Here is a 26,701-nt window from a genome sequence, read left to right as displayed (position 1 = left end):
CATGGCAGCGGCGGTCAGCGCGGCAGTCCCCATACACTAACACACTCAGCGACGCTGCAGTGTGTAATGGCACAAACGCAGTCAGCGCCGCGGTCCCCGGTGCACTAGCACACCCAGCAAGGCTGGAGTGTTGCTGTGCGCGGTCCCCACGGGGACACAGAGTACCTCAAAGTAGCAGGGCCATGTCCCTGAACGATACTCGGCTCCTATCCAGCAGAGTCCTCAGGAGCTGTGGATGGAGCACGGTCTCAGTGCCTGGAGACCGATTAGGATCCCACTTCACCCAGAGCTCTAAGGGGGATGGGGAAGGAAAACAGCATGTGGGCTCCAGCCTCTGTACCCGCAATGGATACCTCAACCTTAACAACACCGCCGACAAGAGTGGGGTGAGAAGGGAGCATGCTGGGGGCCCTGTTAAGGGCCCTCTTTTCTTCCATCCGACATAGTCAGCAGCTGCTGCTGACTAAGCTGTGGAGCTTGCGTGCATGTCTGCCTCCTTCGCACAAAGCAAAAAACTGAGGAGCCCGTGGGAGCACGGGGGGTGTATAGGCAGAAGGGGAGGGGCTTTACACTTTTAGTGTAATACTTTGTGCGGCCTCCGGAGGCATAGCCTATACACCCAATTGTCTGGGTCTCCCAATGGAGCGACAAAGAAATGAATCCTGCACATGTATATTTTTGTATGTATGAAAAGTGGGGAAACAAAAAAGCACAAGGTGCAAAACAATGTATCAATTGATACTTCCAACACCTGTGGATTGTCTAAAGTTCGCTTGTACATAGCAGCTGAAATTCTACATTTCAGTAGCAAATAAAAAATAAAACAAATTTAGTCAAATTTACCTGATTTTCATCATTCTTATCGGGAAATTGGATGTTGACATCATGCTCGGTGCGAATCTGACTGATAACTGCACCTTTGCGGCCAATAATTTTTGGGTGATACTTGGGATCTACAGAGATGACCAACTTAAAGCTTCTCAATGCCTTTAAAAATAAAAACAAAACAAAAAAAAACAAAACACCCTTGATCAGACAAAATAACACAATCCAAATACCACCCTTTATTGAAGTTTCTCCTGCACCTTCTAAAGAGCAACTAAAAAGGACAACGGGCCACTTTGAAATCCATATGAAGCCAATCAATCTAAGCTTTACTCACCCTGTCCTCCTGCTCAGCCTGCAGCTCCTTCACTCTATCAAGAAGACCACCTTTGGCGCGATCCAGGCAAGTAGAAAGCCCCGTGATGGTTATTATATCACACTGCAGCTCTGGGGCTGGCACTTGGATATTGACCTAATGTACATGACATAACTACATGTAATATTTTGATTTTTAAGCTAATTAATGATCTACTCAAAATGAAGGCTGAAATAACTTGCCTCAAACTCATCCATCATCTTGCGGATGCCTGTCCCTTTCTGCCCAATGATGTAACGATGGAGATCATATGGGACCTCCACCTCAATGCTGACTGGAACAAGAGCCTAAAGACATAAAATTAGCCACATTTATCAATTTCTGTGATTATCAACAACATCAATATTAACGAACGCAGCCTATATTTTCTACTTAATCATACATAGAGCATCACAAACCTTTAGGGCTTCGCTAGCAGAGTCACACCGCTCCTTGCGTCCAGAGATGATGATAATGTCACATTTCTTAGGGGAGCCTGGGTCTACAGCAACTTTATTTTCAGCTCCTTCTTCTCCATTCTCCTGGGTGGGTGACTCAGCATTTTGAGCTGATGGAGAGGAACATCTTATCATACAGGCATGGTTTCTTTACCCAACCACCACGATTATCTGAACTAAGAGGTTTCCTTACCTGCCTGAGGATTCTCTTCACGGTCAGGGAACTTAATCTGTACACCATGCTCTCTTGTTATCTGCTGGATACGAGAACCTTTAGGACCCATAATAGATCGATGGAATCGTTGAGGAATCATGCACTCAATGGTGACCTGAGCCTCCTAAAGCACAGATTTTAGAAATTGTCAGAATCATCAGTAATGCTACCATACCTCTTTTTAAACAAAACCAAAAGCAATTATGTATCCTCTCACCAAATCTTCAATGATGTCCAGGATCCGTTTTTTGGCGGCCTCAACACACTCCTTTGCACCCTTCAAAGTAACACGATCACTCTGCACACCGGAGCGTGGGAAGCTAACAGTCACCCCACCATATTCTTCTGCTATATCCCGCAGCACTTGTCCTCGTCTGATTACAAAGTGACGGTGGTGCTTAGGATCCACAGACATGGTGTCCTCAACTATGTTATCCTTAAAAAGAAAACGAAAAAGAAACTAATAGCTTGTAGCTTGGTAGGCAACTGAAAGCCTGATCAAATGTTTCTGAAGAAGGCCAAATATTAAATAGCTAGCAGGTGACAAGTCTGTGCTGAATGGCTGCCTGAATCAGGAGATCACTATGGCTTACAACATACAGTTGTCTATATACCTGACAACACTATTACCCAGGTCACCTATCCTGATGAGCAGAAAGTTGCAAGCAAGTAGTAGTACTGCAGATGGCTTCTTCTTATATTATCATTACAGCTTTAAGAGTGTCGCTGGGGAAAGCAGCAAAACTAAAAGAAAATGTCAATGTCCTCAATACCTTTACATAGCAAAGCACATTTGTGTGTCTAGGGAGGTAATCACTATAATGTTAAAAGCCTACCCATTTAAGGATGATGAGAACTGCAAAATGTTTGTAAAAATAAGCAACTTTGCAATTTACTGGTCAATAAAAATTCCCTTCATGCTCAAAAAAAAAAAAAAAAATATGATTTTTAATTTTGTTAATTGCTTATTGACTAGGTTACCTGCCACCTCTGCAGTCAGTCAGCAATGGCCTGTGATTACATGCGCTCTCCAGTAGAGGCTGTAAGCGCTGCACTGAAGCTGGCTGGATTGCCAGCGTGCACTGTTCGGGTGCGTGCCTATGATAAGGGTTCACAGTGTTTGACACAGCATGTTTCATCTGCGTCCAAAAAGCTGTGATGTACAGTACAAGCACAGTGTATGGAATTTCTAGAAATCACATTTGCACTGTGCTCGCAGCGTAAACTGACATGCGGTTCGGCTTTCCAAGCCACAAGTATGTCGATTTATTGCTGCTGAGCCGCAAGTGTTCTCTGCAGGGAGAACAGAAGAGAAAGACCGAAATTGCCCGTGCCTTGATCATGGGCACAAGCAGCTGCGGTGTCCTGTGGAGGAGACTCGCAGCCCCGCATTCTGGACATGGTGGGTCCTGATTGCAGGCACATACCCTTAGGGTAAACAGCAAAACAATGCCTTTTGTCCGAATTGTCAAGCAATAGAATACCAAGTGGTTGGGGAGAGATGTGGTCCTGCTTCAGAAGCGGAGATACTAGAACAGGTGCCAAGAGTACGTGCAGTAGGAAGCTCTTTGCTATTACCTTGATATACTTTGACAGTACACGGCATAGGTTATATTCAGCCACTGAGCCCTTCAGAAAGGCTGGACAGCAGGTTAAGCAGCTTCTTATTGCAGTGCCCCTGATATCTTCAGTATAAGAATACCCACTGGATCAGATCTTCCTACACATGAAGGGAGGTGGTGGAGCTCCCTACTGCACATGCTCACATGCACCTGTCCAACTCACATTCTATGAGAGGTTAATGTCCTTAACTAGATTGGGTGCAACTCTATAGTGACTATAGAGTGGTTTCCTAATTATAAAAAAGAGAATTTTGTTTACTTACCGTAAATTCTTTTTCTTATAGTTCCGTATTGGGAGACCCAGACAATGGGGTGTATAGCTTCTGCCTCCGGAGGACACACAAAGTACTACACTCAAAAGTGTAGCTCCTCCCCCTGAGCTTATACACCCCCTGGAGAACCAGATCTAGCCAGTTTAGTGCAAAAGCTGAAGGGGAATAGCCACCCACAAGTAAAAACAGAGCAAGAACCGGAACAACCGGAGACTCTGTCCACGACAACAGCCGGTGATAACACGCGGAACAAGAAACTGCCAACAGGCAACAGGGAGGGTGCTGGGTCTCCCAATACGGAACTATAAGAAAAAGAATTTACGGTAAGTAAACAAAATTCTCTTTTTCTTTATCGTTCCTATGGGAGACCCAGACAATGGGACGTCTCAAAGCAGTCCATGGGTGGGAATAAACATAAAAACTAAGAAGTAGGCGGAGCCTAACTTCACAAATGGGCGACAGCCGCCTGAAGGATGCGTCTGCCCAAGCTCGCATCTGCCGAAGCATGAGCATGCACTTGGTAGTGCTTGGAAAAGGTATGCAGGCTAGTCCAAGTGGCAGCCTGACAGACTTGCTGAGCCGTAGCCTGGTGCCTGAATGCCCAAGAGGCACCGACAGCTCTGGTCGAGTGTGCCTTGATCCCCGGCGGGGGAGGCACCTGAGAACACTGGTAGGCATCCGAAATGGTCGACCTAATCCAACGGGCTAAGGTCGGCTTAGAAGCAGAGAGGCCCTTACGCCGACCTGTGGTTAGCACAAAAAGAGAGGTGCACCGCCTAAGAGCAGCGGTGCGAGACACATAGATCCGGAGAGCACGCAGCAGATCCAGAGTATGCAACGCTTTTTCAAAGCGATGAACAGGAGCCGGACAAAAGGAAGGTAGGGTAATGTCCTGGTTAAGGTGGAAAGGAGAGACCACCTTAGGAAGAAAGTCCGGAGTCGGACGGAGAACCACCTTGTCTTGATGAAAAACCAAAAAAGGTGACTCCGAAGAGAGCGCAGCCAAATCAGAGACTCTCCTGAGGGAAGTTATGGCCACTAGAAAGACCACTTTCTGTGAAAGACGAAACAAAGAAACCTCCCTAAGAGGCTCAAAGGGGGGTTTCTGCAAAACCGTGAGAACCAAGTTGAGGTCCCAGGGATCCAAGGGCCGCCGGTAAGGCGGAATGATGTGAGACGCGCCCTGCAAGAAGGTGCGGACCTGAGCCAGCCGGGCGATACGCCGCTGGAACAGCACTGACATAGCCGAGTCTTGTCCCTTAAGAGAGTTGAGGGACAGTCCCAGCTGCAGACCGGACTGTAGAAAGGACAGAAGGGTCGGCAAGGAAAAAGGCCAAGGAGGATGGCCGGAAGAGCGACACCAGGACAGGAAAATTTTCCAAGTCCTGTGATAGATCTTGGCAGAGGAAGACTTACGGGCCCGAGTCATAGTGGAGATGACTTCAGGGGGGATACCAGAAGCCGTCAAGATCCAGGACTCAAGAGCCACGCCGTCAATCTGAGAGCCGCAGAATTCTGGCGGAAAAACGGACCTTATGAGAGAAGGTCTGGACGGTCCGGAAGATGCCACGGCACCTCTACGGACAGATGGAGCAGGTCTGGGTACCAAGCTCGCCTGGGCCAGTCCGGAGCAATGAGGATGACTCGACGGCCCTCCATTCTGATCTTGCGCAGAACTCTGGGCAAGAGAGCTAGAGGGGGAAACACGTAGGACAGACGAAACTGGGACCAGTCTTGAGCGTCGGCGGCGAATGCCTGAGGATCGTGGGAGCGAGCCACGTAAACGGGAACCTTGTTGTTGTGACGGGATGCCATTAGGTCCACGTCCGGAGTGCCCCACTTGCGGCAGATTGACTGAAACACTGCCGGATGCAGGGACCACTCGCCCCTGTCCACGGTTTGACGGCTGAGATAACCTGCCTCCCAGTTTTCCACGTGGGAGCGGGATCTGGAGGGCCATAGAGACTTACAGGGGAGGAGACATGTACTCAGTGAGGAGTGTCCCTTCCCTGTGCAGAACGGCCGCTGGGCGGAGCGCGCTGTCCCTCTGCATGAATGACATGCGAAAGCAGTGAAACCGAAACTAGGCCTCCGGCGAATCCGGGGCCTAAATTTGAGCGGTGCGGCCGGCGCGCAGGCACCATCGGCGCGGTTCTCAGGCGACAGCCAGAGAACCCGCCGGAAATGTCATAAAACTCACTCAGCACACTCTCCCACAACAATAAAGTACAGGGACCCCCCAATGAAGGGAATTTTGTTTACTTACCGTAAATTCCTTTTCTTCTAGCTCCAATTGGGAGACCCAGACAGTGGGTGTATAGCTACTGCCTCTGGAGGCCGCACAAAGAACTACACTCAAAAGTGTAAGGCCCCTCCCCTTCTGGCTATACACCCTCCCGTAGGAGTACGGATTCCTCAGTTTTAGTACCAAAGCAAGAAGGAGGAAAGCCAATAACAGTTTCAAAAACAAATTCAATCCGATAACTAGATCGGAGAACTTAAGAAACAACATGAACAACATGTGCACCCGAAAAAACGAAACCCTAAAAACAGATAGGGCGGGTGCTGGGTCTCCCAATTGGAGCTAGAAGAAAAGGAATTTACGGTAAGTAAACAAAATTCCCTTCTTCTTTTTCGCTCCTAATTGGGAGACCCAGACAGTGGGACGTCCAAAAGCAGTCCCTGGGTGGGTAAAAAGATACCACATGAACGGGCTGTCATACAGCCTCTTCCTACAGGTGGGCCACCGCCGCCTGAAGGACCCGTCTACCTAGGCTGGCGTCTGCCGAAGCGTAGGTATGCACTTGATAGTGTTTGGTAAACGTGTGCAGACTCGACCAGGTAGCCGCCTGGCACACTTGCTGAGCCGTAGCCTGATGCCTCAACGCCCAGGACGCACCAACGGCTCTGGTAGAATGGGCCTTCAGTCCAGATGGAATCTGAAGCCCAGCAGAACGGTATGTGTGAAGAATTGGTTCCTTGATCCACCGCGCCAGGGTGGATTTGGAAGCTTGCGATCCCTTATGCTGACCAGCGACTAGGACAAAGAGCGCATCCGAACGGCGTAGAGGCGCCGTGCGAGAAATGTAAATCCTGAGTGCTCTCACCAGGTCCAACAGATGTAAACCCTTTTCAAATTGGTGAACTGGATGCGGACACAAAGATGGCAAAGTGATATCCTGATTGAGATGAAAGGAAGAAACCACCTTGGGAGAAAACTCTGGAATTGGACGCAGTACTACCTTGTCTTGGTGAAACACCAGGAAGGGAGATTTGCAAGATAACGCCGCCAGCTCGGACACTCTTCGAAGAGACGTGACCGCTACAAGAAAAACTACCTTTTGTGAAAGCCGAGAAAGGGGAACCTCTTTCAAAGGCTCGAAAGGCGGCTTTTGAAGAGCAAGAAGAACCTTGTTCAGATCCCAGGGTTCCAATGGCCGTCTGTAAGGAGGAACGATATGACAAACTCCTTGGAGAAACGTGCGTACTTTAGAAAGCTGTGCCAAGCGCTTCTGAAAGAATACGGATAACGCGGAGACTTGACCCTTAAGCGAGCTAAGGGACAAACCTTTTTCCAACCCAGACTGCAGGAAGGAAAGAAAAATTGGCAATGCAAATGGCCAGGGAGAAAACCCTTGAGCCAAGCACCACGCTAAGAATATCTTCCACGTCCTGTGATAGATCTTAGCTGAGGATGGTTTTCTAGCCTGTCTCATTGTGGCAACAACTCCCTGAGATAAACCTGAGGCCGCTAGGATCCAGGACTCAATGGCCACACAGTCAGGTTCAGGGCCGCAGAATTCAGATGGAAAAACGGCCCTTGAGACAGAAGATCTGGACGGTCTGGTAGTGCCCACGGTTGGCCTACCGTGAGATGCCACAGATCCGGGTACCACGACCTTCTTGGCCAATTTGGAGCGACGAGTATGGCTCGCTGGCAGTCGGACTTGATTTTCCGGAGAACTCTGGGTAACAATGCTAGAGGTGGGAACACATAGGGGAGTCGGAATTGCGACCAATCCTGAACCAAGGCGTCTGCCGCCAGCGCTCGGTGATCGTGAGACCGTGCCATGAAAACTGGGACCTTGTTGTTGTGCCGTGACGCCATCAGATCGACGTCCGGCGACCCCCAGCGGCAACAGATCTGTTGAAACACGTCCGGGTGAAGGGACCATTCTCCTGCGTCCATGCCCTGGCGACTGAGAAAGTCTGCTTCCCAGTTTTCCACGCCTGGGATGTGAACTGCAGATATGGTGGACGCTCTGCTTTCCACCCACGTCAAAATCCGCTGGACTTCTTGAAAAGCTTGGCGACTGCGTGTTCCCCCTTGGTGGTTGATGTACGCCACCGCCGTGGAATTGTCCGACTGAATCCGAATCTGCTTGCCTTCCAGCCATTGTTGGAAGGCTCGCAGGGCAAGATAGATTGCTCTGATTTCCAGAACATTGATCTGCAATGTGGACTCTTCCTGAGTCCACGTCCCCTGAGCCCTGTGGTGGAGAAACACCGCTCCCCACCCTGATAGGCTCGCATCTGTCGTGACCACTGCCCAGGACGGGGGAAGGAACGACTTTCCCTGTGACAATGAGTTGGGGAGAAGCCACCAACGTAGAGAGTCCTTGGCAGTCTGAGAGAGGGAGACGGTCCTGTCGAGGGACGTCGATTTCCCATCCCACTGGCGCAGAATGTCCCATTGGAGAGGGCGCAGATGAAACTGCGCGAACGGGACTGCCTCCATTGCTGCTACCATCTTTCCTAGGAAATGCATGAGGCGCCTCAGTGAGTGCGACTGACTCTGAAGGAGAGATTGCACTCCAGTCCGTAGCGAGCACTGCTTGTCCAGTGGAAGCCTCACTATCGCTGATAGAGTATGAAACTCCATGCCAAGATAAGTCAGAGATTGGGTCGGGGTTAGATGAGACTTTGGAAAGTTGATAATCCACCCGAAAGTCTGGAGAGTGTCTAGCGCCACCTTCAGACTGTGTTGGCATGCTTCTTGAGAGGATGCCTTTATAAGCAGGTCGTCTAGATACGGGATGACCGAGTGACCCTGCGAGTGCAGAACAGCTACTACTGCTGCCATGACTTTGGTGAAGACCCGGGGGGCTGTTGCCAGACCGAAGGGTAACGCTACGAACTGTAGGTGCTCGTCGTGTATGACGAAACGTAGGAAACGCTGATGCTCTGGTGCAATCGGCACGTGGAGATACGCATCTTTGATGTCTATTGATGCTAGAAAATCTCCCTGAGACATTGAGGCTATGACGGAGCGTAGGGATTCCATCCGGAACCTCCTGACTTTTACGTGTCTGTTGAGCAACTTCAGATCCAGGACGGGACGATACGATCCGTCCTTTTTTGGGACCACAAACAGATTGGAGTAAAAACCGTGACCCTGTTCCTGAAGAGGGACGGAGGTCACCACTCCTTCCGCCTTTAGAGCGGCCACCGCCTGCAACAGAGCATCGGCTCGGTCTGGTGGTGGAGAAGTTCGGAAGAAACGAGTTGGCGGACGAGAACTGAACTCTATCCTGTACCCGTGAGATAGAATATCTCTCACCCAACGGTCCTTGACGCTTGCTAGCCAAATGTCGCCAAAGTGGGACAGCCTCCCACCGACCGCGGGTGTGGGCATCGGAGACCGCAAGTCAGGAGGACGTCGTTTTGGCAACGGTTCCTCCGGCTGGTCTTTTTGGGCGTGACTGAGACTTCCAAGAATTTGAACGTCTCTGGTCCTTTTGAGTCTTTTTTGACGAGGCAAATTGGGACCTGCCCTGTCCTCGAAAGGACCGATAACCAGACTGACCCCTCCTCTGTTGGGGCTTGTTTTGTCTGTGTTGCGGTAAGGAAGAGTCCTTACCCTTGGAGTGTTTGATGATTTCATCCAAACGCTCTCCAAACAATCGGTCACGAGAAAAAGGCAAATTGGTCAAGCACTTTTTGGAATGAGAATCTGCTTTCCAATGTCTCAACCACAGAGCCCTACGCAAAACAACTGAGTTGGCTGACGCCACTGCCGTGCGGCTTGTAGCGTCAAGAACAGCATTAATCGCGTACGACGCGAATGCCGCCATTTGCGAGGTCAATGGTGCTACCTGCGGGGCAAATGCACGTGTGACTGAGTCGACTCGCGCAAGCCCGGCCGTGATAGCTTGGAGTGCCCATACGGCCGCAAAAGAAGGCGCTAATGACGCTCCAATCGCTTCATAGATGGATTTCAGCCAGAGCTCCATCTGCCTGTCAGTGGCATCTTTAAGTGCCGCTCCATCTTCAACAGCCACCAAGGATCTAGCTGCAAGCCTGGAAATTGGAGGATCCACTTTTGGACACTGGGTCCAACCCTTGACCACTTCAGAGGGAAAAGGGTAGCGTGTATCTTTAAGTCGTTTAGGAAAACGCCTTTCAGGATAAGCGTGGGGTTTCTGGATTGCGTCTCTGAAGTCAGCGTGGTCCAGAAAAGTGCTTAATGTACGCTTAGGATATCTAAAATGGATTCTCTCGTGCTGCGAAGCTGACTCCTCTACAGGAGGAGCTGGAGGGGAAATATTCAACATCTTATTGATGTTAAATATAAGATCATTAACTATGGCGTCACCATCTGGTGTATCTAGATTGAGAGCGGTCCCAGGATCAGAATCCTGATCAGTTACGTCCGCCTCATCACCCATAGATTCATCCCGCTGGGATCCAGACCATTGAGATGAATGTGAAGGCCCGTCATAACGAGCCCGCTTAGGCTGCCCGGGGCCATCGTCCGAGTCAGAGTCTTCACCCTGAGGTGTAGATGCCCGTCCCGGAGCTAGGAGCTGAGGGGGACCAGGGGGCAATACATGCACAGTGTCCGTGGTCTGAAGTACAGGCCTAGCTCGCAATGTGTCAAGAATTTGTGACATAGTGAGAGACATTCTGTCAGCAAAAGCTGCAAACTCAGTTCCTGTCACCTGGACAGCATTCACAGGTGGTACACCCTGGGACACGTCCAGCAGAGGTCCCGACTGTGCAAGCGCCGCAGGGGCCGAGCACTGCACACAATGGGGGTCCGTGGAGCCTGCCGGTAGAAAAGTCCCACATGCGGTGCAGGAAGCATACAATGTCTGTGCCTTGGCACCCTTGCGTTTTACGGGCGACATGCTGCTGGCTCTCTGCATGTGAGAGAGTCTATAGCCAAAGGGCGACCAGCGCTATGTAATACCAAGTATTTGTAGCAACAAAATACTAATAATACTACGAGCACAAGAGGGGGTGAGCCCTGAGGGCTGCTTACCGCCCGCTGAACAGCGGGTAAGAGGCTGCAGAATGCCTTGTCTGGGTCTCCCCGGCTCCCCTCTGCAGCTCAGCGTGTCAGCAAGAATGGCTGCCGGCGTCTGTGGAGAGGGGCGGTCCGTGGGAGTTCCCCTACAAAAGTGCGGGAACAGTGTCCCCTCTGTGCTGACTGTGAGGGCTGGAGTATGTAAAAACGACTCCAGCCCTCAGCGCTGTGCACTGGCCAGCGTCCCGCCCCCTCCTGATTGGCAGGTCTGGGGGCGGGAACGAACTAAAGCAGGCCGCAAAAGCCGGGGACTCGAGTTATCAGCGCGGCCGCCGTAAAAGCGCGGGCCGCGCTGAAGTCCCCGGCGCACTACAAGTGCCAGCCGCGCCGCTGTTCCAGCGGCCGGCGCGCCCGAGTCCTAGACGTGGGCAGCGTCCCGCCCCTCTCCTGACTGGCAGGTCTGGGGGCGGGAACGAACGGAAGCAGGCCGCAAAAGCCGGGGACTGTAGTTATCAGCGCGGCCGCCGTAAAAGCGCAGGCCGCGCTGAAGTCCCCGGCGCACTACAAGTGCCAGCCGTGCCGCAGTCCCAGCGGCCGGCGCGGCCGAGTCCCATAAGTGTGCCTGCTTCAGCTAAGCTGAATGAGGCTATGGCACAGGCGCCGCAGCGCTGATGTCCCCCGGCGCACTACAACACCCAGCATGCTGCGGTGTGAGCGCCAAATGCACGGGGACACAGAGTACCTTAAGGAAGCAGGGCCATGTCCCTGATGTACTCCGCTCCATCCAGCATCTTCTCCAGGGGCTGTAGATGGAGCACGGTCTCAGTGCCTGGAGACCGGTAAATCCCACTTCACCCAGAGCCCTGTAAAAGGGGATGGGGAAGGAATCAGCATGTGGGCTCCTGCCGCCGTACCCGCAATGGGTACCTCAACCTTACAAACACCTCCGACATAAGTGGGGTGAGAAGGGAGCATGCTGGGGACACTATATGTGTCCTCTTTTCTTCCATCCGACATAGTCAGCAGCTGCTGCTGACTAAAAACAATGGAGCTATGCGTGCGTGTCTGACCTCCTTGCGCACAAAGCTAAAACTGAGGAATCCGTACTCCTACGGGAGGGTGTATAGCCAGAAGGGGAGGGGCCTTACACTTTTGAGTGTAGTTCTTTGTGCGGCCTCCAGAGGCAGTAGCTATACACCCACTGTCTGGGTCTCCCAATTAGGAGCGAAAAAGAAATATTAACGTCTCAGGTACTTAGCTTGCTGAGACGCAGTTCCAAGTCCCTGGGGATGAGTGCTCCGGTCCAGCAGGATCCTGAAGGGCTGCAGATGGAGACCGGTCTCCTGCCAAGCATGGAGAACCGTGCTGGCTCCCACTTCAAGCCAGAGCCCAGGAGGGATGGTGAAGGAGCACGGCACGTAAGGCTCCAGCCTTGGAATCAACCTTAACAGCACCGCCGACACAGTGGGGTGAGAAGGGACATGCCGGGGGTCCAGACTTGGACCCGCTTTTCTTCAAAACTCTTTCCAAAAATCAGATGAGAATGCATGTGTGGATGTATGCCTCCTGAACACAAAGCGATAAACTGGATAGATCTGGTTCTCCAGGGGGTGTATAAGCTCAGAGGGAGGAGCTACACTTTTGAGTGTAGTACTTTGTGTGTCCTCCGGAGGCAGAAGCTATACACCCCATTGTCTGGGTCTCCCATAGGAACGATAAAGAAAGGACTTCCTAAATTCCTTTAAATGAAAAACGGCCTTTAGCTCGATCTCGAGACATGGGGACTTGATGGATAAACGCTCTGTAGGAAGATCAATCTTGTGCAGCCTAGATAGGTCTATCAGTATCTTCTTTGCCTTTATCATGATAGTATCAAGCCATCGAGTTGCTGGTCTTACTCTTCACCTTGTTCCTTCTATTCTTCCAACCATGATGTCCTTCTCCAGTGATTGCTCTATTCGTATGATTTGTCTAAAGTGGGCAAGTAGTAGCTTGATGATCGCTGCTTTGAGTGACATGTCTGGATTGATTTGTTTGGTCTTCTTCCCATCCACTGTATTGAAAACATCCTTCTCCAGCACCATATTTCAAACCAGTTGATTATTTTGTCTTGTTCCCTTATCGTCCAGCTTCCGCATCCATGTTACCACAGAAAAGACCAAACTATGTACAAGTTGTGTGTCACCAGTTAAGTGTTCCTCGATTTTAAAACCTTGCCCAGTGAAATTTAAGTGTTTATTTTTTTTCCTATTCCCCAAAACTTTAATAGAGGGCTCCTCATTGCTCGTTTGAAGTGTCACTTATGTGGCCAAAAGCTTTGAGACAGACAGAAATTTTGGTTTTCTGAAAGGTTGCTTCTTTAGTCATTTTAGAGCTTTTGGTCACATGTTTCTATGGTTACTGAAGTATAATCATCAGCATTTTATAAGTTTTTACACTTGTACTGACAAATACATCAAGTTTATGCAAAGACTAACTATTTGCAGTGTTGTCCCTTAGGCTATGTGCCCACGCTGCAGAAAATTTGCATAAATGATTGATATGGTGGTGACCACAAAGATGCAACAAAAAACCCCCCCAAAAAAACAAAAAAAAAACCTGCAACGTGTGCACAGCAAAAATGAAATCTCAGACTTTGCTGTGGAAGGAAATTCATGCAGTTTTGAAACCAAAACTGCAGCCAAAAAAGAAGCAAAAACGCGGGAAAAAAATGCAGTGTGCGCACAAGACCTAAAATAGTTTATTTAGTAGAAAACTTACAGGCAGCAATGTCCTTACTTGTAAAGCCTTTTGGATGCAAAGCAATGATATTTGCATGTGTTTATTTGGAATTTACCATTTCACAAGCGAAAAAAAATTACCCCACACCAGCCCCTTTAACAACCCTCAATTCAATCAACATGATAGTGATATCAATGGTCTTGTCCTCATTAACACTTTCTCCTGAGCTAAGATCACCACTTACAGTAAATGATGTGAGCAGGTCATTTTGTGTGTGGAAATTCTGTGAAAATGGAATTTTTTTTTGTACTTAAGTTATTCCTTGCCATGAAAATTAATTTATGAAGAGCAATCAAATGGATTACAATCTAGCATTGATTAAAATTGCCAGAAAAAAAAAAAAAAAAAAAAAAAAAAAAAAAAAAAAAAAAAAATCGAAGCAGCAAGCTTTGTGAAAACCAAAAATAGTATCCTTCTCAAAACTTTTACCTGTAACTGTTTAGTGCTTGTTTGGCTGGAATTAATTAAACCAAGTGGCTTGCGGCCTCTTTCACATGTCAGTATTTTGCATCAGTGTTTCATCGATGTTTGTATGCCAAAACCAGTAGTGGCACTTAGAGAGAAGAACTATACTTGAAAGATTGACTCCTGGTCTGTGTTTTGGAGACACTCCTGGTTTTGGCATCCAAATACTGAGGACACGCTGATGAAACACTGAAGTGTGAAAGAGGCCAACATTGGGTCCAGTCTCTTTACCCATTGCTGCTTCGGTGAATGCAGAAGGGGTCCTTGAGAAGTGCACCCACAAAAACATTAAAAGGTTTAGTGAGTGCCATCACCTGAAGATGTATTGTGCTACATTTCTGCAAAATAAGATGTAGCCTAGGACACAAAGATGACATGTACACAGCTCAAGATGGGCACTGAACGTAGTGCTTCACTTTTACCATGTACTTGGCCTCTCCATTTGGTTCAAAATCTTGGCAATTATGAATATAGAGGTGAAAAGCAAAAACACTTTTCGGCTCTCACCAAACTCTTGATTAGTATTTCCAGTTCCTTCTGTGCATCTTTCACGGCCTCCTCTGTGCCCACGATGGTGATAAGTTGCTGGTCTTTATCCTCAGCGGTGGGGAAGATTATACGGGCTCCAGTTTGGTCACGCACCTTGCGGATATTTCCTCCTCCTTTACCAATTAAGAACTTGTGATATTCGGGTTTAGCTCGCAGCTCTGCAGTAAAGCTCTTTGTTTGCTGGAAGAGAATATTAAAGCTATTACAATCTATAAAATGAAGAAAGCGACTGAAGAAAGAAATTTCAAAAGCAGCCAATAAGATGTGATAATAATATGCAGCCTAAAAACAATCACTGTCTGCAGCCTCCGGAGACAGCAAGGACTACAATGCATGCGAAGCAAATCAATACCAATCTGCTGGGGAACTTGTACGAATATAAACATATGTTATTACAAAGTGTTGGCGAATATTCCCCAATTGATACTGAACAGTGCTGAATTTTGTGTCAGCTGAATACACAAGTGTTACTGCATCCAATGTTAACTCCTTAAAGAGTATCAACCACCAGAATTTTCCTATATAAACTAAAGCCAGTGCTATACTGGCGCGGTCATGCTCATTCTAAACATACTTTTAGTTGTGAGATCGGATGTATACTTTCTGAAATACAGGCAATTAAAGTTTGTGAAATGCACTGTTATTTGATTGATAGCAGCTACAGAAAATCTAATAGGTGGGTCAGGCTTTGCTAGTTATTCCTTCCCCTGTCTGCCAAACTGTCCTTCCCCCGTTTGTTATTACAAGGGGAGGAATGACAGGGGGAGGAAGGACAGGCAAGCAGACAGGGGTGGGAATAACTAGCAAAAACCCAATTCACCTATTAGATATTCTGTAGCTACTATCAATCAAATAACAGTGTATTTCACAAACTTTACTTGCCTGTATTTCATAAAGTATACCTCCGATATCACAACTAAAGGTATGTATAGAATCCGCATGATAGCACTAGTATAGCACTGGCTTTAGTTTATATAGAAAAATCCTAGTGGTTGGTCCTCTTTAATGAACAGTTTATCTTACATAGCAATAAATGAAGAATACCATCTAATGACCTAGCGCAAACATGTTGTTCATTTTTCTCAGTATCACCCCCCTTTTTTTTTAGGGGGTGGAGGATTCTACTTTTTGGGGATTTTTCTCCTAATTGGTGCTTACCTTTTCTTCTGCCAGTTGAAGCAGCTGTTTTTTGGCCCTTTCTACATCCTGCGCTGGTCCACGAATAGTAACTGTATCGCTTCCAGAGCCCTCACTAGGAAAGTGGATGTGCACACCTCCGCACTCCTCCATAATTGATCGGATGAAGCGCCCCTTAGCTCCAATAAGTGAGTTGTGCAGTTTAGATGGAATGCTGACCTCCAGTTCAGTTATGTTAGCCTGAAATCACATGGACAGAGAATGGAGATCACAAACAGCATCGCTCCACAATTTAATAAAAATAAAAAAAAACCCTAAAATTTACAAGTGTGACCATTGCAAACAACGCTTACCAGTTCTTTCTGAATAGCCAGAATTCTATCCCGCGCAGCCTCACAGTTGGATCTCTTCCCAGTAATGATAATCATTTCCGAGTTACTGTTCTCAGCTGGGAGGTCAATTTTAGTGTTACATTCTTCACGGATCTGAACAAGGAAACAAAGGCTCAGTATAAGAAAAAGAAGAAAAGGAAAAAAAAAGGAAAAAAAAAAAGCTAAATTTTTAAAAAAATTACAGTCAGGACTTGCCTTTTTGATATTGGCACCACCCTTTCCGATGATGTTTTTGTGAAACTGCTTAAAGATTGGTACAGAAATGGAGTAACTGTTCTCCACCTAAAAAAGAATGAAGGATTAAAAAAAGAAAAGTACTAAAATAACAGGAAAAATAAAATAATCTTGATAAGTTATTTTACAAACAAAATTCCCCAAGTACATAGGCTTAATCATAGTGGGAGATGGCATAGGAATCAGCATGTTCACTAGATACTTCAATATACATGGTGATATAAACAAGCCAAAGCAACAGAAAATGAAGGGTCACTAAACCTAAACAGGAACCCTGACAAAATATTGAAAAAGCTCCTGTTCCCCCATTTACTAGTCACACATGATTAAATGGCCATATCAACTATTATTTATTATTATTCCGTATTTTCCGGATTACAAGGCGCACTTTTGTACCCCCAAAACTGAGGGGGGATGGGGGTGCGTCTTCTAGCCCGGATGTGCCTTACCAATACGGCGGTGGTTGTGCAGGGTCCAGCAATACTGAGGGCTCAGAGGAGGGGGGAGGGTCACTGCAGTGGAGCGGCTCAGGAGGGTCACAGGACAGAGGGACGGCAATAAAAACGGGACCGGGGATATCACAGCGGCAGGCGCCATTGGTCTGCCGGCGCGCTGCAGGCTCTATTGAACTGCTGGCGCTTGACGATGGACTTGAAGAAAATGGAGGCGGAAACCAATCTACGCACGTGCTGCCTCTGCGGCTAATTTCTTGAAGTACATTGTGCCGACTGCTGACCGTTCAATGGAGACCACAGCATGCCAGAAGATCAATGCTGCCTGCCGCATCTCAAACTCCTGGGCTGAGCAATGACAATCCCTCCTCCGAGCCCGCAGCATCTTTGACCCTCCGTCCACTGACCCTCCTGAGCCGCGACACCCCCTCCTCTGAGCCCGCAGCATCTCTGACCCTCTGTCCACTGACCCTCCTGAGCCGCGACATCCCCTCCGTCCACTGACCCTCATGAGCCGCAACATCTCTGACCCTCCATTCACTGACCCTCCTGAGTCGTGACACCCTTCTCCACTGAGCCCGAATCATCGCCGACCTTGCATCCTGTGGCCCTCCCGAGTCACTCCACCACTACTTCCCCCTGGTGAGCTATTATAAGATGCACTAGGATTATAAGACAGACCTCCATTTTAACATTAAATTCTTTTTTTCCCCATTTTTCTCCTCTAAATTTGGGGTGCGTCTTATAAACCGAAAAATACGGTACTTTATTTTACTGCACAGTTAAATTTGCATTTTTACATGCTTGTCTAGAAGTGCCATTCTTTTTTCATGAAATATAGCTACTAAAAATAAACGGGCAAACACGAATAAAAGTTAAAACACAAATTTAGGAGTCTAAACCTGTACGCACCATCTCAGACACCATCTTATGCAGATACTTCGTGCACTTCTCCACTTCATTCTTGGGGCCACGTAACTGCACGATATCACTCTTTGTAGTTGGATCTGGGAAATTAATAATTACCTAAAAGAAAAGTGAAAATATTGAATTATATTACTGAAAAACTGTCAAATGTGTTAAGACAGCAATGAGATCTTGAAGTGCCTTACATCAGGGAACTTTTCACGAATTTCCCGGATTCTTTCACCCTTCTGTCCAATAATTGTACGATGGAATTTCTGGTCAATAATCAAGTCTTTTGTGCGCTCGTTTTCCTAAATATGGATAATTATATACAGAAAGTTACATTACTAGATCAGGCCGCTTCCTGAAATATAGAAGGAAATTCCTGCTTGACTCACCATCCGTGAAGCCAGCTCCAGCAGCTCCTTCTTCGCTTGCTGCACACCTTGAGGATCACCTTCAATTCGTATTTGACTACTCTTCTCACTGTCCTGGGGAATGCGCACAGACACTTTGTACTGCTCCTTTATCCTATTAACTGAACAGGTCAACATTGTTAGTGCAGTCTTGGAAAGGTTTCTATACGATCTTCAAAACTATGTAATGAAAACAGTTCATATTCAAGATACAGTTTATAAACCACGACAGCTAGATGAGTCCATCAGTCTTCCACCCTTTAGCGTATGTATGAACACATATACTAAAGGAATTATCTAGATCAGGGTGTCTAAAACAGATAGGCCCCGAGGCTGCTTCATGTGGCCCGCAGGCACCGTAGACCTCTTGAAGATCGCAGCTTGGTCCGGGGGGACTAACGTCAGCACTTTATTTCAGTTGAATGTCAGTCCTTGGAAACATGTTTAGTTGAAATGTATTGCCGGCGCACAGCTATACCAATGCCAGCTGCCGGACAATCAGAGGACAGCAACTAACATTGGCATATGGTATTGTAGTGCAGAGAACTTGTCTCTGCGTGGCACTAGCAATATAGTTCAAATGAACCTAAATCCAAGGACACACATTCCAATGAAATGAAGTACTAATGACGGCGGCCTCCTGAAGTGGCCCAAAATCAATGAGACCAGCATATTACCACCAGAAGGGGACAAGGATGGCCACACTACTACAGGATTGGGACAAGGATGGCCACATTACTACAGGATTGGGATAAGGATGGCCACACTACTACAGGATGTTGGCCAAAACAACTATATGGTGCTAATTGTAAGACTATATTACTTACAAGAAGGAGATAAAATATGAAAAAATGATTTATTTTTTTACCACTAAAAATGCGGTTTTAGATCTAAACTAAAATAAATATAAAGTGCACGTTTGTTATCACCACATCTGTAATGACCCAAGCTATAAAAATCTGCTCTATACCCCATATGATGAACTTTGTTCTGCAAATGGTTTCTATGTGCGGCCCATATACCCAGCAGCGTTTGTGATCCCGGATCTAGATTTTATAGATTCATTGCATGAATTTATAAGACTTGAGTATATATATCCCCATTCTCTAACTAGTCTGCCAACATAATTCAGACGGTATTATTGGTGACTCCACACCCCCTCCCCCCCAGGATTGCACACTTTCTGAAGTAGGTCATCATCTCTGGTATGAAAACATCCTCCATTATTGTAATGGTTATTGGAAATCACACTAATTATGTAAATAGAGCTTTATCATCACTGGTAATGCTAAGGCTAGTAATACTCGAGATCGATTGTACAATAACTTACTGTTTGTTCCACTCTTTCCGATGAGGTGCCTGTGAAATCGGTGGTCAATATTAATTTCTGCAAAATCCATTCGGGAGATCTAAAAAGTGCACAGAAAAATACTAAGAGAAGGCCAGTATTTGTAAGTCACCAGTCTTATACAGTACGCTCCACGAGAAAATACTGAAAAGATAACTACAAGAGAGAAAAAGAAAACTTGGGGAGAGATAAGTCATCAAGACGTGGATTTCGTGAGCCAGTCTCAATCCAATGAGGATGTGTAAAATTTATTAAGAAGGTTGCGGTTCTTAATGGATTTGGCACATCTTTAGGCTACTTGTACTCCATGCGCTGGAGTAATTTTTGCTTTACATCATGACAGTTTTGTCAGGCTAGTTATAAAGAATCTGTTCAGCTGCCCTAAGCCGTGTCGCCTCCAACCTGCTGTCCACTTCTTAAAAAATTTGTTACACACCAGGAAAAGTCAACACATTTTTACACCACTACATATTCCACAAAAACATGCGACTGACAATGGCAGTATTCTGGTGAAGTTATGATTCATTTACTCATTGTCAAGCAGAAGAGGCTGCACCCTTGTCAATGCAGCCATCTGGATCACATCCAGTTGTACAGTTTAGGGAGGTCTAAACCCCCAGATGAAGCTAAAAATGTGACACATTAACAAGTGGTTGCTGCCTGCATATTAGGGAATATTTTTCTTATGATTTCAAAGAGGTTGTCCACTACTGTTACACCGATGTCCTACCCTTAGGTCATCAATGTCTGATTGGCCGGGGTCCAACACCCCACACCTGCGCTGATCAACTGTTCTTGGTCCGCGGCAGCCAGAAATGCTCAGTTCTGGAGCCGCTCAATCTTCTGATAGTGGCCGCGGCAGGGTACTTAACATCCGCCTCCATTGATCTGAATGAGAGGTGGATGTGCAGTACCCGGTTGCGGCCACTATCAGAAAACGGGGCAGCTCCGGAACCGAGCATTTCCGTCTGCCGCCAGCACCGAGGCCAGCTGATTTATGGGGGTGCGGGGTGTCAGACCCCGGACGATCAGACATTGATGACCTATCCTAAGGATAGGCCATCAATGTAAAAGTAGGGGACAACCTCTTTCAGATGTGAATTATAACTGATTTAATCTATCACAATTTGTGCATTATAACTGCACTTTACTTTATAGTTTTGATGCTCATGTGAGCACCATTACTGCTATGTGATTTGTACTATCCAGATACCAAGTTCTCTAGCTTTTACTGGTTTATACAATAGTTTACCAAAGCAGGGATCTTATAACTCTTCTGTTTTATCTGGACCATTTTTTGGTATCATCTGTTAAGTATCATGTAATTTTAGCATTTTACTATGGTGTATTTTAACCCCTTAACGACCCATGACGTACTAGATACGTCATGGATCGTGTGCCGGTAAGCCCCGCCCCCTGCGGCGATCGGCGCACATATCAGCTGTTATCAACAGCTGATATGTGTGCCTGCTAGCCGCGGGTGGAATCGCTTCCACCCGCGGCCATTAACCCCTTACATTTCGCTTCCAAAGTCTTGGCAGCGATATGTATATGGGCGCCGCCATGACAGTGACTTACCCCGCCCCCACCGGAAGTCACGTGACATAATCACGTGACTTTCGGCGGTTGCCATGGTAGCACAGGGTCATGTGATGACGCCTGTAGCTAACATGAGTCACTTCCTCTCAATGCCGGAATACAGCCGGCATTGAAAGTGAAGCAGCAAATCTGCAGTTCTCAGCTCTGTAGCTGAGATCTGCAGATAGTGCAGAAGGATCGGATTGCTGATCGCAATAGCCCCCTAGGGGGACTAGTAAAATAAAAAAAAAAAGTAAAAAAAAAAAGTTTTAAAAAATTAAAAAAAAAAAAAAATCTAAAAGTTCACATCACCCCCCTTTCACCCCATTGAAAATTAAAGGGTTAAAAAAATAAAAAATACACACATATTTGGTATCGCCACGTTCAGAAATGCCCGATCTATCAAAGAAGGGAATTTTGTTTACTTACCGTAAATTCCTTTTCTTCTAGCTCCAATTGGGAGACCCAGACAATTGGGTGTATAGCTACTGCCTCCGGAGGCCGCACAAAGTACTACACTTAAAAGTGTAAGGCCCCTCCCCTTCTGGCTATACACCCCCCCGTGGGAGCACGGGTCCTTCAGTTTTAGTGCAAAAGCAAGAAGGAGGAAAGCCAATAACTGTTTCAAAAACAAATTCAATCCGATAAACAATATCGGAGAACGTAAGTTATTAACATGAACAACATGTGCACCCGAAAAACAAATACCCTCAGAAAAACAGGGCGGGTGCTGGGTCTCCCAATTGGAGCTAGAAGAAAAGGAATTTACGGTAAGTAAACAAAATTCCCTTCTTTTTCGCTCCTAATTGGGAGACCCAGACAATTGGGACGTCCAAAAGCAGTCCCTGGGTGGGTAAAATAATACCTCGCGATCTGGCTGTCAGGCAGCTCTTCCTTACAGGTGGGCCACCGCCGCCTGCAGGACTTGTCTACCTAGGCTGGCATCCGCCGAAGCGTAGGTATGCACCTGATAATGCTTGGTGAAAGTGTGCAGACTCGACCAGGTAGCCGCCTGGCACACCTGCTGAGCCGTAGCCCGATGCCGTAATGCCCAGGACGCACCCACGGCTCTGGTAGAATGGGCCTTCAGTCCAGAAGGAGTCGGAAGCCCAGCAGAACGGTAGGCGTGTAGAATTGGTTCCTTGATCCACCGCGCAAGGGTGGATTTGGAAGCTTGCGACCCTTTATGCTGACCAGCGACCAGGATAAAGAGTGCATCCGAACGGCGCAGAGACGCCGTGCGGGAAATGTAGATCCTGAGTGCTCTCACCAGGTCCAACAGATGTAAACCCTTTTCAAATTGGTGAACTGGATGCGGACACAAAGATGGTAAAGTGATATCCTGATTGAGATGAAAGGAAGATACCACCTTGGGAAGAAACTCTGGAATTGGACGCAGTACCACCTTGTCCTGGTGAAACACCAGGAAGGGAGATTTGCAAGATAACGCCGCCAGCTCTGACACTCTCCGAAGAGACGTGACCGCCACCAGAAAAGCCACTTTCTGTGAAAGCCGAGAAAAGGAAATCTCCTTCATAGGCTCGAAAGGTGGCTTCTGGAGAGCAATCAGAACCTTGTTCAGATCCCAGGGTTCCAATGGCCGCTTGTAAGGGGGAATGATATGACAAACCCCTTGCAGGAACGTGCGTACCTTAGGAAGTCGCGCCAGGCGCTTCTGAAAGAATACGGATAGCGCAGAAACTTGTCCTTTAAGGGAGCTAAGCGACAAACCTTTTTCCAACCCAGACTGCAGGAAGGAAAGAAAAATAGGCAATGCAAATGGCCAGGGAGAAACTCCCTGAGCAGAGCACCAAGATAAGAATATCTTCCACGTTCTGTGGTAGATCTTGGCGGAGGATGGTTTCCTAGCCTGTCTCATGGTGGCAACAACATCATGAGATAAACCTGAGGTCCCTAGGATCCAGGACTCAATGGCCACACAGTCAGGTTCAGGGCCGCAGAATTCAGATGGAAAAACGGCCCTTGAGACAGCAAGTCTGGACGGCCTGGTAGCGCCCACGGTTGTCCTACCGTGAGATGCCACAGATCCGGGTACCACGACCTCCTTGGCCAGTCTGGAGCGACGAGAATGGCGCAACGGCAGTCGGACCTGATTTTGCGGATCACTCTGGGCAATAATGCCAGAGGTGGGAACACATAAGGTAGTCGGAACTGCGACCAATCCTGAACTAAGGCGTCTGCCGCCAGAGCTCGGTGATCGTGAGACCGTGCCATGAAAACCGGGACCTTGTTGTTGTGCCGTGACGCCATCAGGTCGACGTCCGGCATCCCCCAGCGGCGACAGATCTCCTGAAACACGTCTGGGTGAAGGGACCATTCCCCTGCGTCCATGCCCTGGCGACTGAGAAAGTCTGCTTCCCAGTTTTCCACGCCTGGGATGTGAACTGCGGATATGGTGGATGCTGTGTTTTCCACCCACGTCAGAATCCGCCGGACTTCTTGAAAGGCTTGTCGACTGCGTGTTCCCCCTTGGTGGTTGATGTACGCCACCGCTGTGGAATTGTCCGACTGAATCCGGATCTGCTTGCCCTCCAGCCACTGTTGGAAGGCTCGCAGAGCAAGATAGACTGCTCTGATTTCCAGAACATTGATCTGAAGGGTGGACTCTCTCTGAGTCCACGTACCCTGAGCCCTGTGGTGAAGAAACACTGCTCCCCACCCTGATAGGCTCGCATCTGTCGTGACCACCGCCCAGGATGGGGGTAGGAACGACTTTCCTTTTGACAATGAGGTGGGAAGAAGCCACCATCGGAGAGAGTCCTTGGTTGCCTGAGAGAGGGAGACATCCCTGTCGAGGGACGTCGACTTCCTGTCCCATTGGCGGAGAATGTCCCATTGTAGAGGGCGCAGATGAAACTGCGCGAAAGGGACTGCTTCCATTGAGGCCACCATCTTCCCTAGGAAATGCATGAGGCGCCTCAAGGAGTGGGACTGGTTCTGCAGGAGAGATTGCACCCCTGTCTGCAGAGAGCACTGCTTGTCCAGTGGAAGCTTCACTATCGCTGAGAGAGTATGAAACTCCATGCCAAGATATGTTAGTGATTGGGTCGGGGTTAGATTTGACTTTGAAAAGTTGATAATCCACCCGAAACTCTGGAGAGTCTTCAGTGCCACGTTCAGACTGTGTTGGCATGCCTCTTGAGAGGGTGCCTTTATAAGTAGATCGTCCAAATACGGGATCACGGAGTGACCCTGCGAGTGCAGGACAGCTACTACTGCTGCCATGACCTTGGTGAAGACCCGAGGGGCTGTTGCCAGCCCGAAAGGTAACGCTACGAACTGCAGGTGTTCGCTTTCTAGAACGAAGCGTAGAAAACGCTGATGCTCTGGCGCAATCGGCACGTGAAGATAAGCATCCTTGATGTCTATTGATGCTAAGAAATCTCCTTGAGACATTGAGGCTATGACGGAGCGGAGAGATTCCATCCGGAACCTCCTGGTTTTTACGTGTTTGTTGAGCAACTTTAGATCCAGGACGGGCCGAAAGGACCCGTCCTTCTTTGGCACCACAAACAGATTGGAGTAAAAACCGTGACCTTGTTCCTGAAGAGGAACGGAAGTCACCACTCCTTCCGCCTTTAGAGCGGCCACCGCCTGCAGCAGAGCATCGGCTCGGTCGGGCGGTGGGGAAGTTCTGAAGAAACGAGTTGGAGGACGAGAGCTGAACTCTATCCTGTACCCGTGAGACAGAATGTCCCTCACCCAACGGTCTTTGACCTGTGACAGCCAAATGCCGCCAAAGCGGGAGAGCCTGCCACCGACCGAGGATGCGGAGAGAGGAGGCTGAGAGTCATGAGGAAGCCGTCTTGGTAACGGTTCTTCCTGCTGTCTTTTTTGGGCGTGACTGCGTCCGCCAAGAATCTGAACCTCTCTGATCCTTTTGAGTCCTTTTGGACGAGGAGAATTGGGACCTGCCTGAGCCTCGAAAGGACCGAAAACCAGACTGACCCCTCCTTTGTTGGGGCTTGTTTTGTCTGTGTTGAGGTAAGGATGAGTCCTTACCCTTGGAGTGTTTAATGATTTCATCCAAACGCTCCCCAAACAATCGGTCACGAGAAAAGGGCAAACTGGTTAAGCACTTCTTGGAAGCAGAATCTGCTTTCCATTCTCTCAACCACAGGGCCCTGCGCAAAACCACGGAGTTGGCTGACGCCACCGCCGTACGGCTCGTAGAGTCCAGGACAGCATTAATCGCGTAAGACGCGAATGCAGACATTTGAGAGGTCAATGGTGCCACCTGCGGGGCAGATGTACGTGTGACCGAGTCGACTTGTATAAGCCCAGCTGAAATAGCTTGGAGTGCCCATACGGCTGCGAAAGCTGGCGCCAACGACGCTCCAATAGCTTCATAGATGGATTTCAGCCAGAGCTCCATCTGCCTGTCAGTGGCATCTTTAAGTGCCGCTCCATCTTCTACTGCAACTAAGGATCTAGCTGCAAGCCTGGAGATTGGAGGGTCCACCTTGGGACACTGGGTCCAACCCTTGACCACGTCAGGGGGAAAAGGATAGCGTGTATCTTTAAGCCGTTTAGAAAACCGCTTCTCAGGATAAGCGTGGTGTTTCTAGATTGCATCTCTAAAGTCAGCGTGGTCCAGAAAAGTGCTTAATTTACGCTTGGGGTATCTGAAATGGAATTTCTCCTGCTGTGAAGCTGCCTCCTCCTCAGTAGGAGCTGGCGGAGAAATATCTAACATCCTATTGATGGACGCTATAAGATCATTCACTATGGCGTCACCATCCGGTGTATCCAGATTGAGAGCGGACCCAGGATCAGAATCTTGATCAGTTACATCCGCCTCATCACCCATAGATTCGTCCCGCTGGGATCCTGACCAGTGAGACGAAGTTGAGGGCCCCTCATAACGAGCCCGCTTAGGTTGTCTGGGACTGTTGTCCGAGTCAGAATCGTCACCCTGGGGTGCATGTGACACCCCCGGAGCTTGGAAGTGTGCCAGCTGAGGGGGACCAGGGAGCAATGATGCCACAGTGTCCATGGTCTGAGTTACTGGTCTAGACTGCAATGTTTCAAGAATCTTTGACATGGTCATAGACAATCTGTCAGCAAAAGCTGCAAACTCCGTTCCTGTCACCTGGACAGCATTCACAGGTGGTACACCCTGGGTCACGTCCAGCAGAGGCCCCGGCTGTGCAAGTTGCACAGGGGCCGAGCACTGCACACAATGGGGGTCAGTGGAACCTGCCGGTAGAGCAGCCGCACATGCGGTACAGGCAGCATATAATGTCTGTGCCTTGGCACCCTTGCGTTTAGCGGACGACATGCTGTTGCCTCCTTGTAATCTAGGAGGGTATATAGCCGAGAATCACCAGCGACCGTACAGTACAAAGTATTTGCAAACACAAAATACTCAGTATACAAATGGCACAAGTGGGGGTGAGCCCTTGAGGGCTGCTTACCGCCCGCTGA

At 48.3% G+C, this 26,701-nt stretch overlaps 1 protein-coding gene across 1 annotated transcript in view; it reads right to left on the bottom strand.

Moving 5' to 3' along the window:
* The window catches only part of HDLBP (high density lipoprotein binding protein), a 93,661-nt gene that overhangs the window by 8,348 nt on the left and 58,612 nt on the right, over positions 1-26,701 (bottom strand). Inside the window, exons 11-24 of the mRNA XM_075340857.1 lie at positions 19,658-19,736; positions 18,310-18,449; positions 18,118-18,222; positions 17,918-18,031; positions 16,515-16,601; positions 16,281-16,412; positions 15,949-16,167; positions 14,749-14,970; positions 2,070-2,288; positions 1,832-1,976; positions 1,600-1,748; positions 1,384-1,488; positions 1,163-1,297; positions 844-987 (exon numbers count right to left, since the gene is read on the bottom strand). Of these exons, the coding sequence (XP_075196972.1) occupies positions 844-987; positions 1,163-1,297; positions 1,384-1,488; positions 1,600-1,748; positions 1,832-1,976; positions 2,070-2,288; positions 14,749-14,970; positions 15,949-16,167; positions 16,281-16,412; positions 16,515-16,601; positions 17,918-18,031; positions 18,118-18,222; positions 18,310-18,449; positions 19,658-19,736 (1,995 nt within the window). The remainder of the gene's footprint in view (positions 1-843; positions 988-1,162; positions 1,298-1,383; positions 1,489-1,599; positions 1,749-1,831; positions 1,977-2,069; positions 2,289-14,748; positions 14,971-15,948; positions 16,168-16,280; positions 16,413-16,514; positions 16,602-17,917; positions 18,032-18,117; positions 18,223-18,309; positions 18,450-19,657; positions 19,737-26,701) is intronic.

This window comes from Anomaloglossus baeobatrachus, chromosome 3, assembly GCF_048569485.1.
Source record: "Anomaloglossus baeobatrachus isolate aAnoBae1 chromosome 3, aAnoBae1.hap1, whole genome shotgun sequence".
Lineage (NCBI taxonomy): Eukaryota > Metazoa > Chordata > Amphibia > Anura > Aromobatidae > Anomaloglossus > Anomaloglossus baeobatrachus.
Note: the sequence above shows the minus strand (reverse complement) of the source record. Positions and strands in the feature narration are given on the sequence as shown.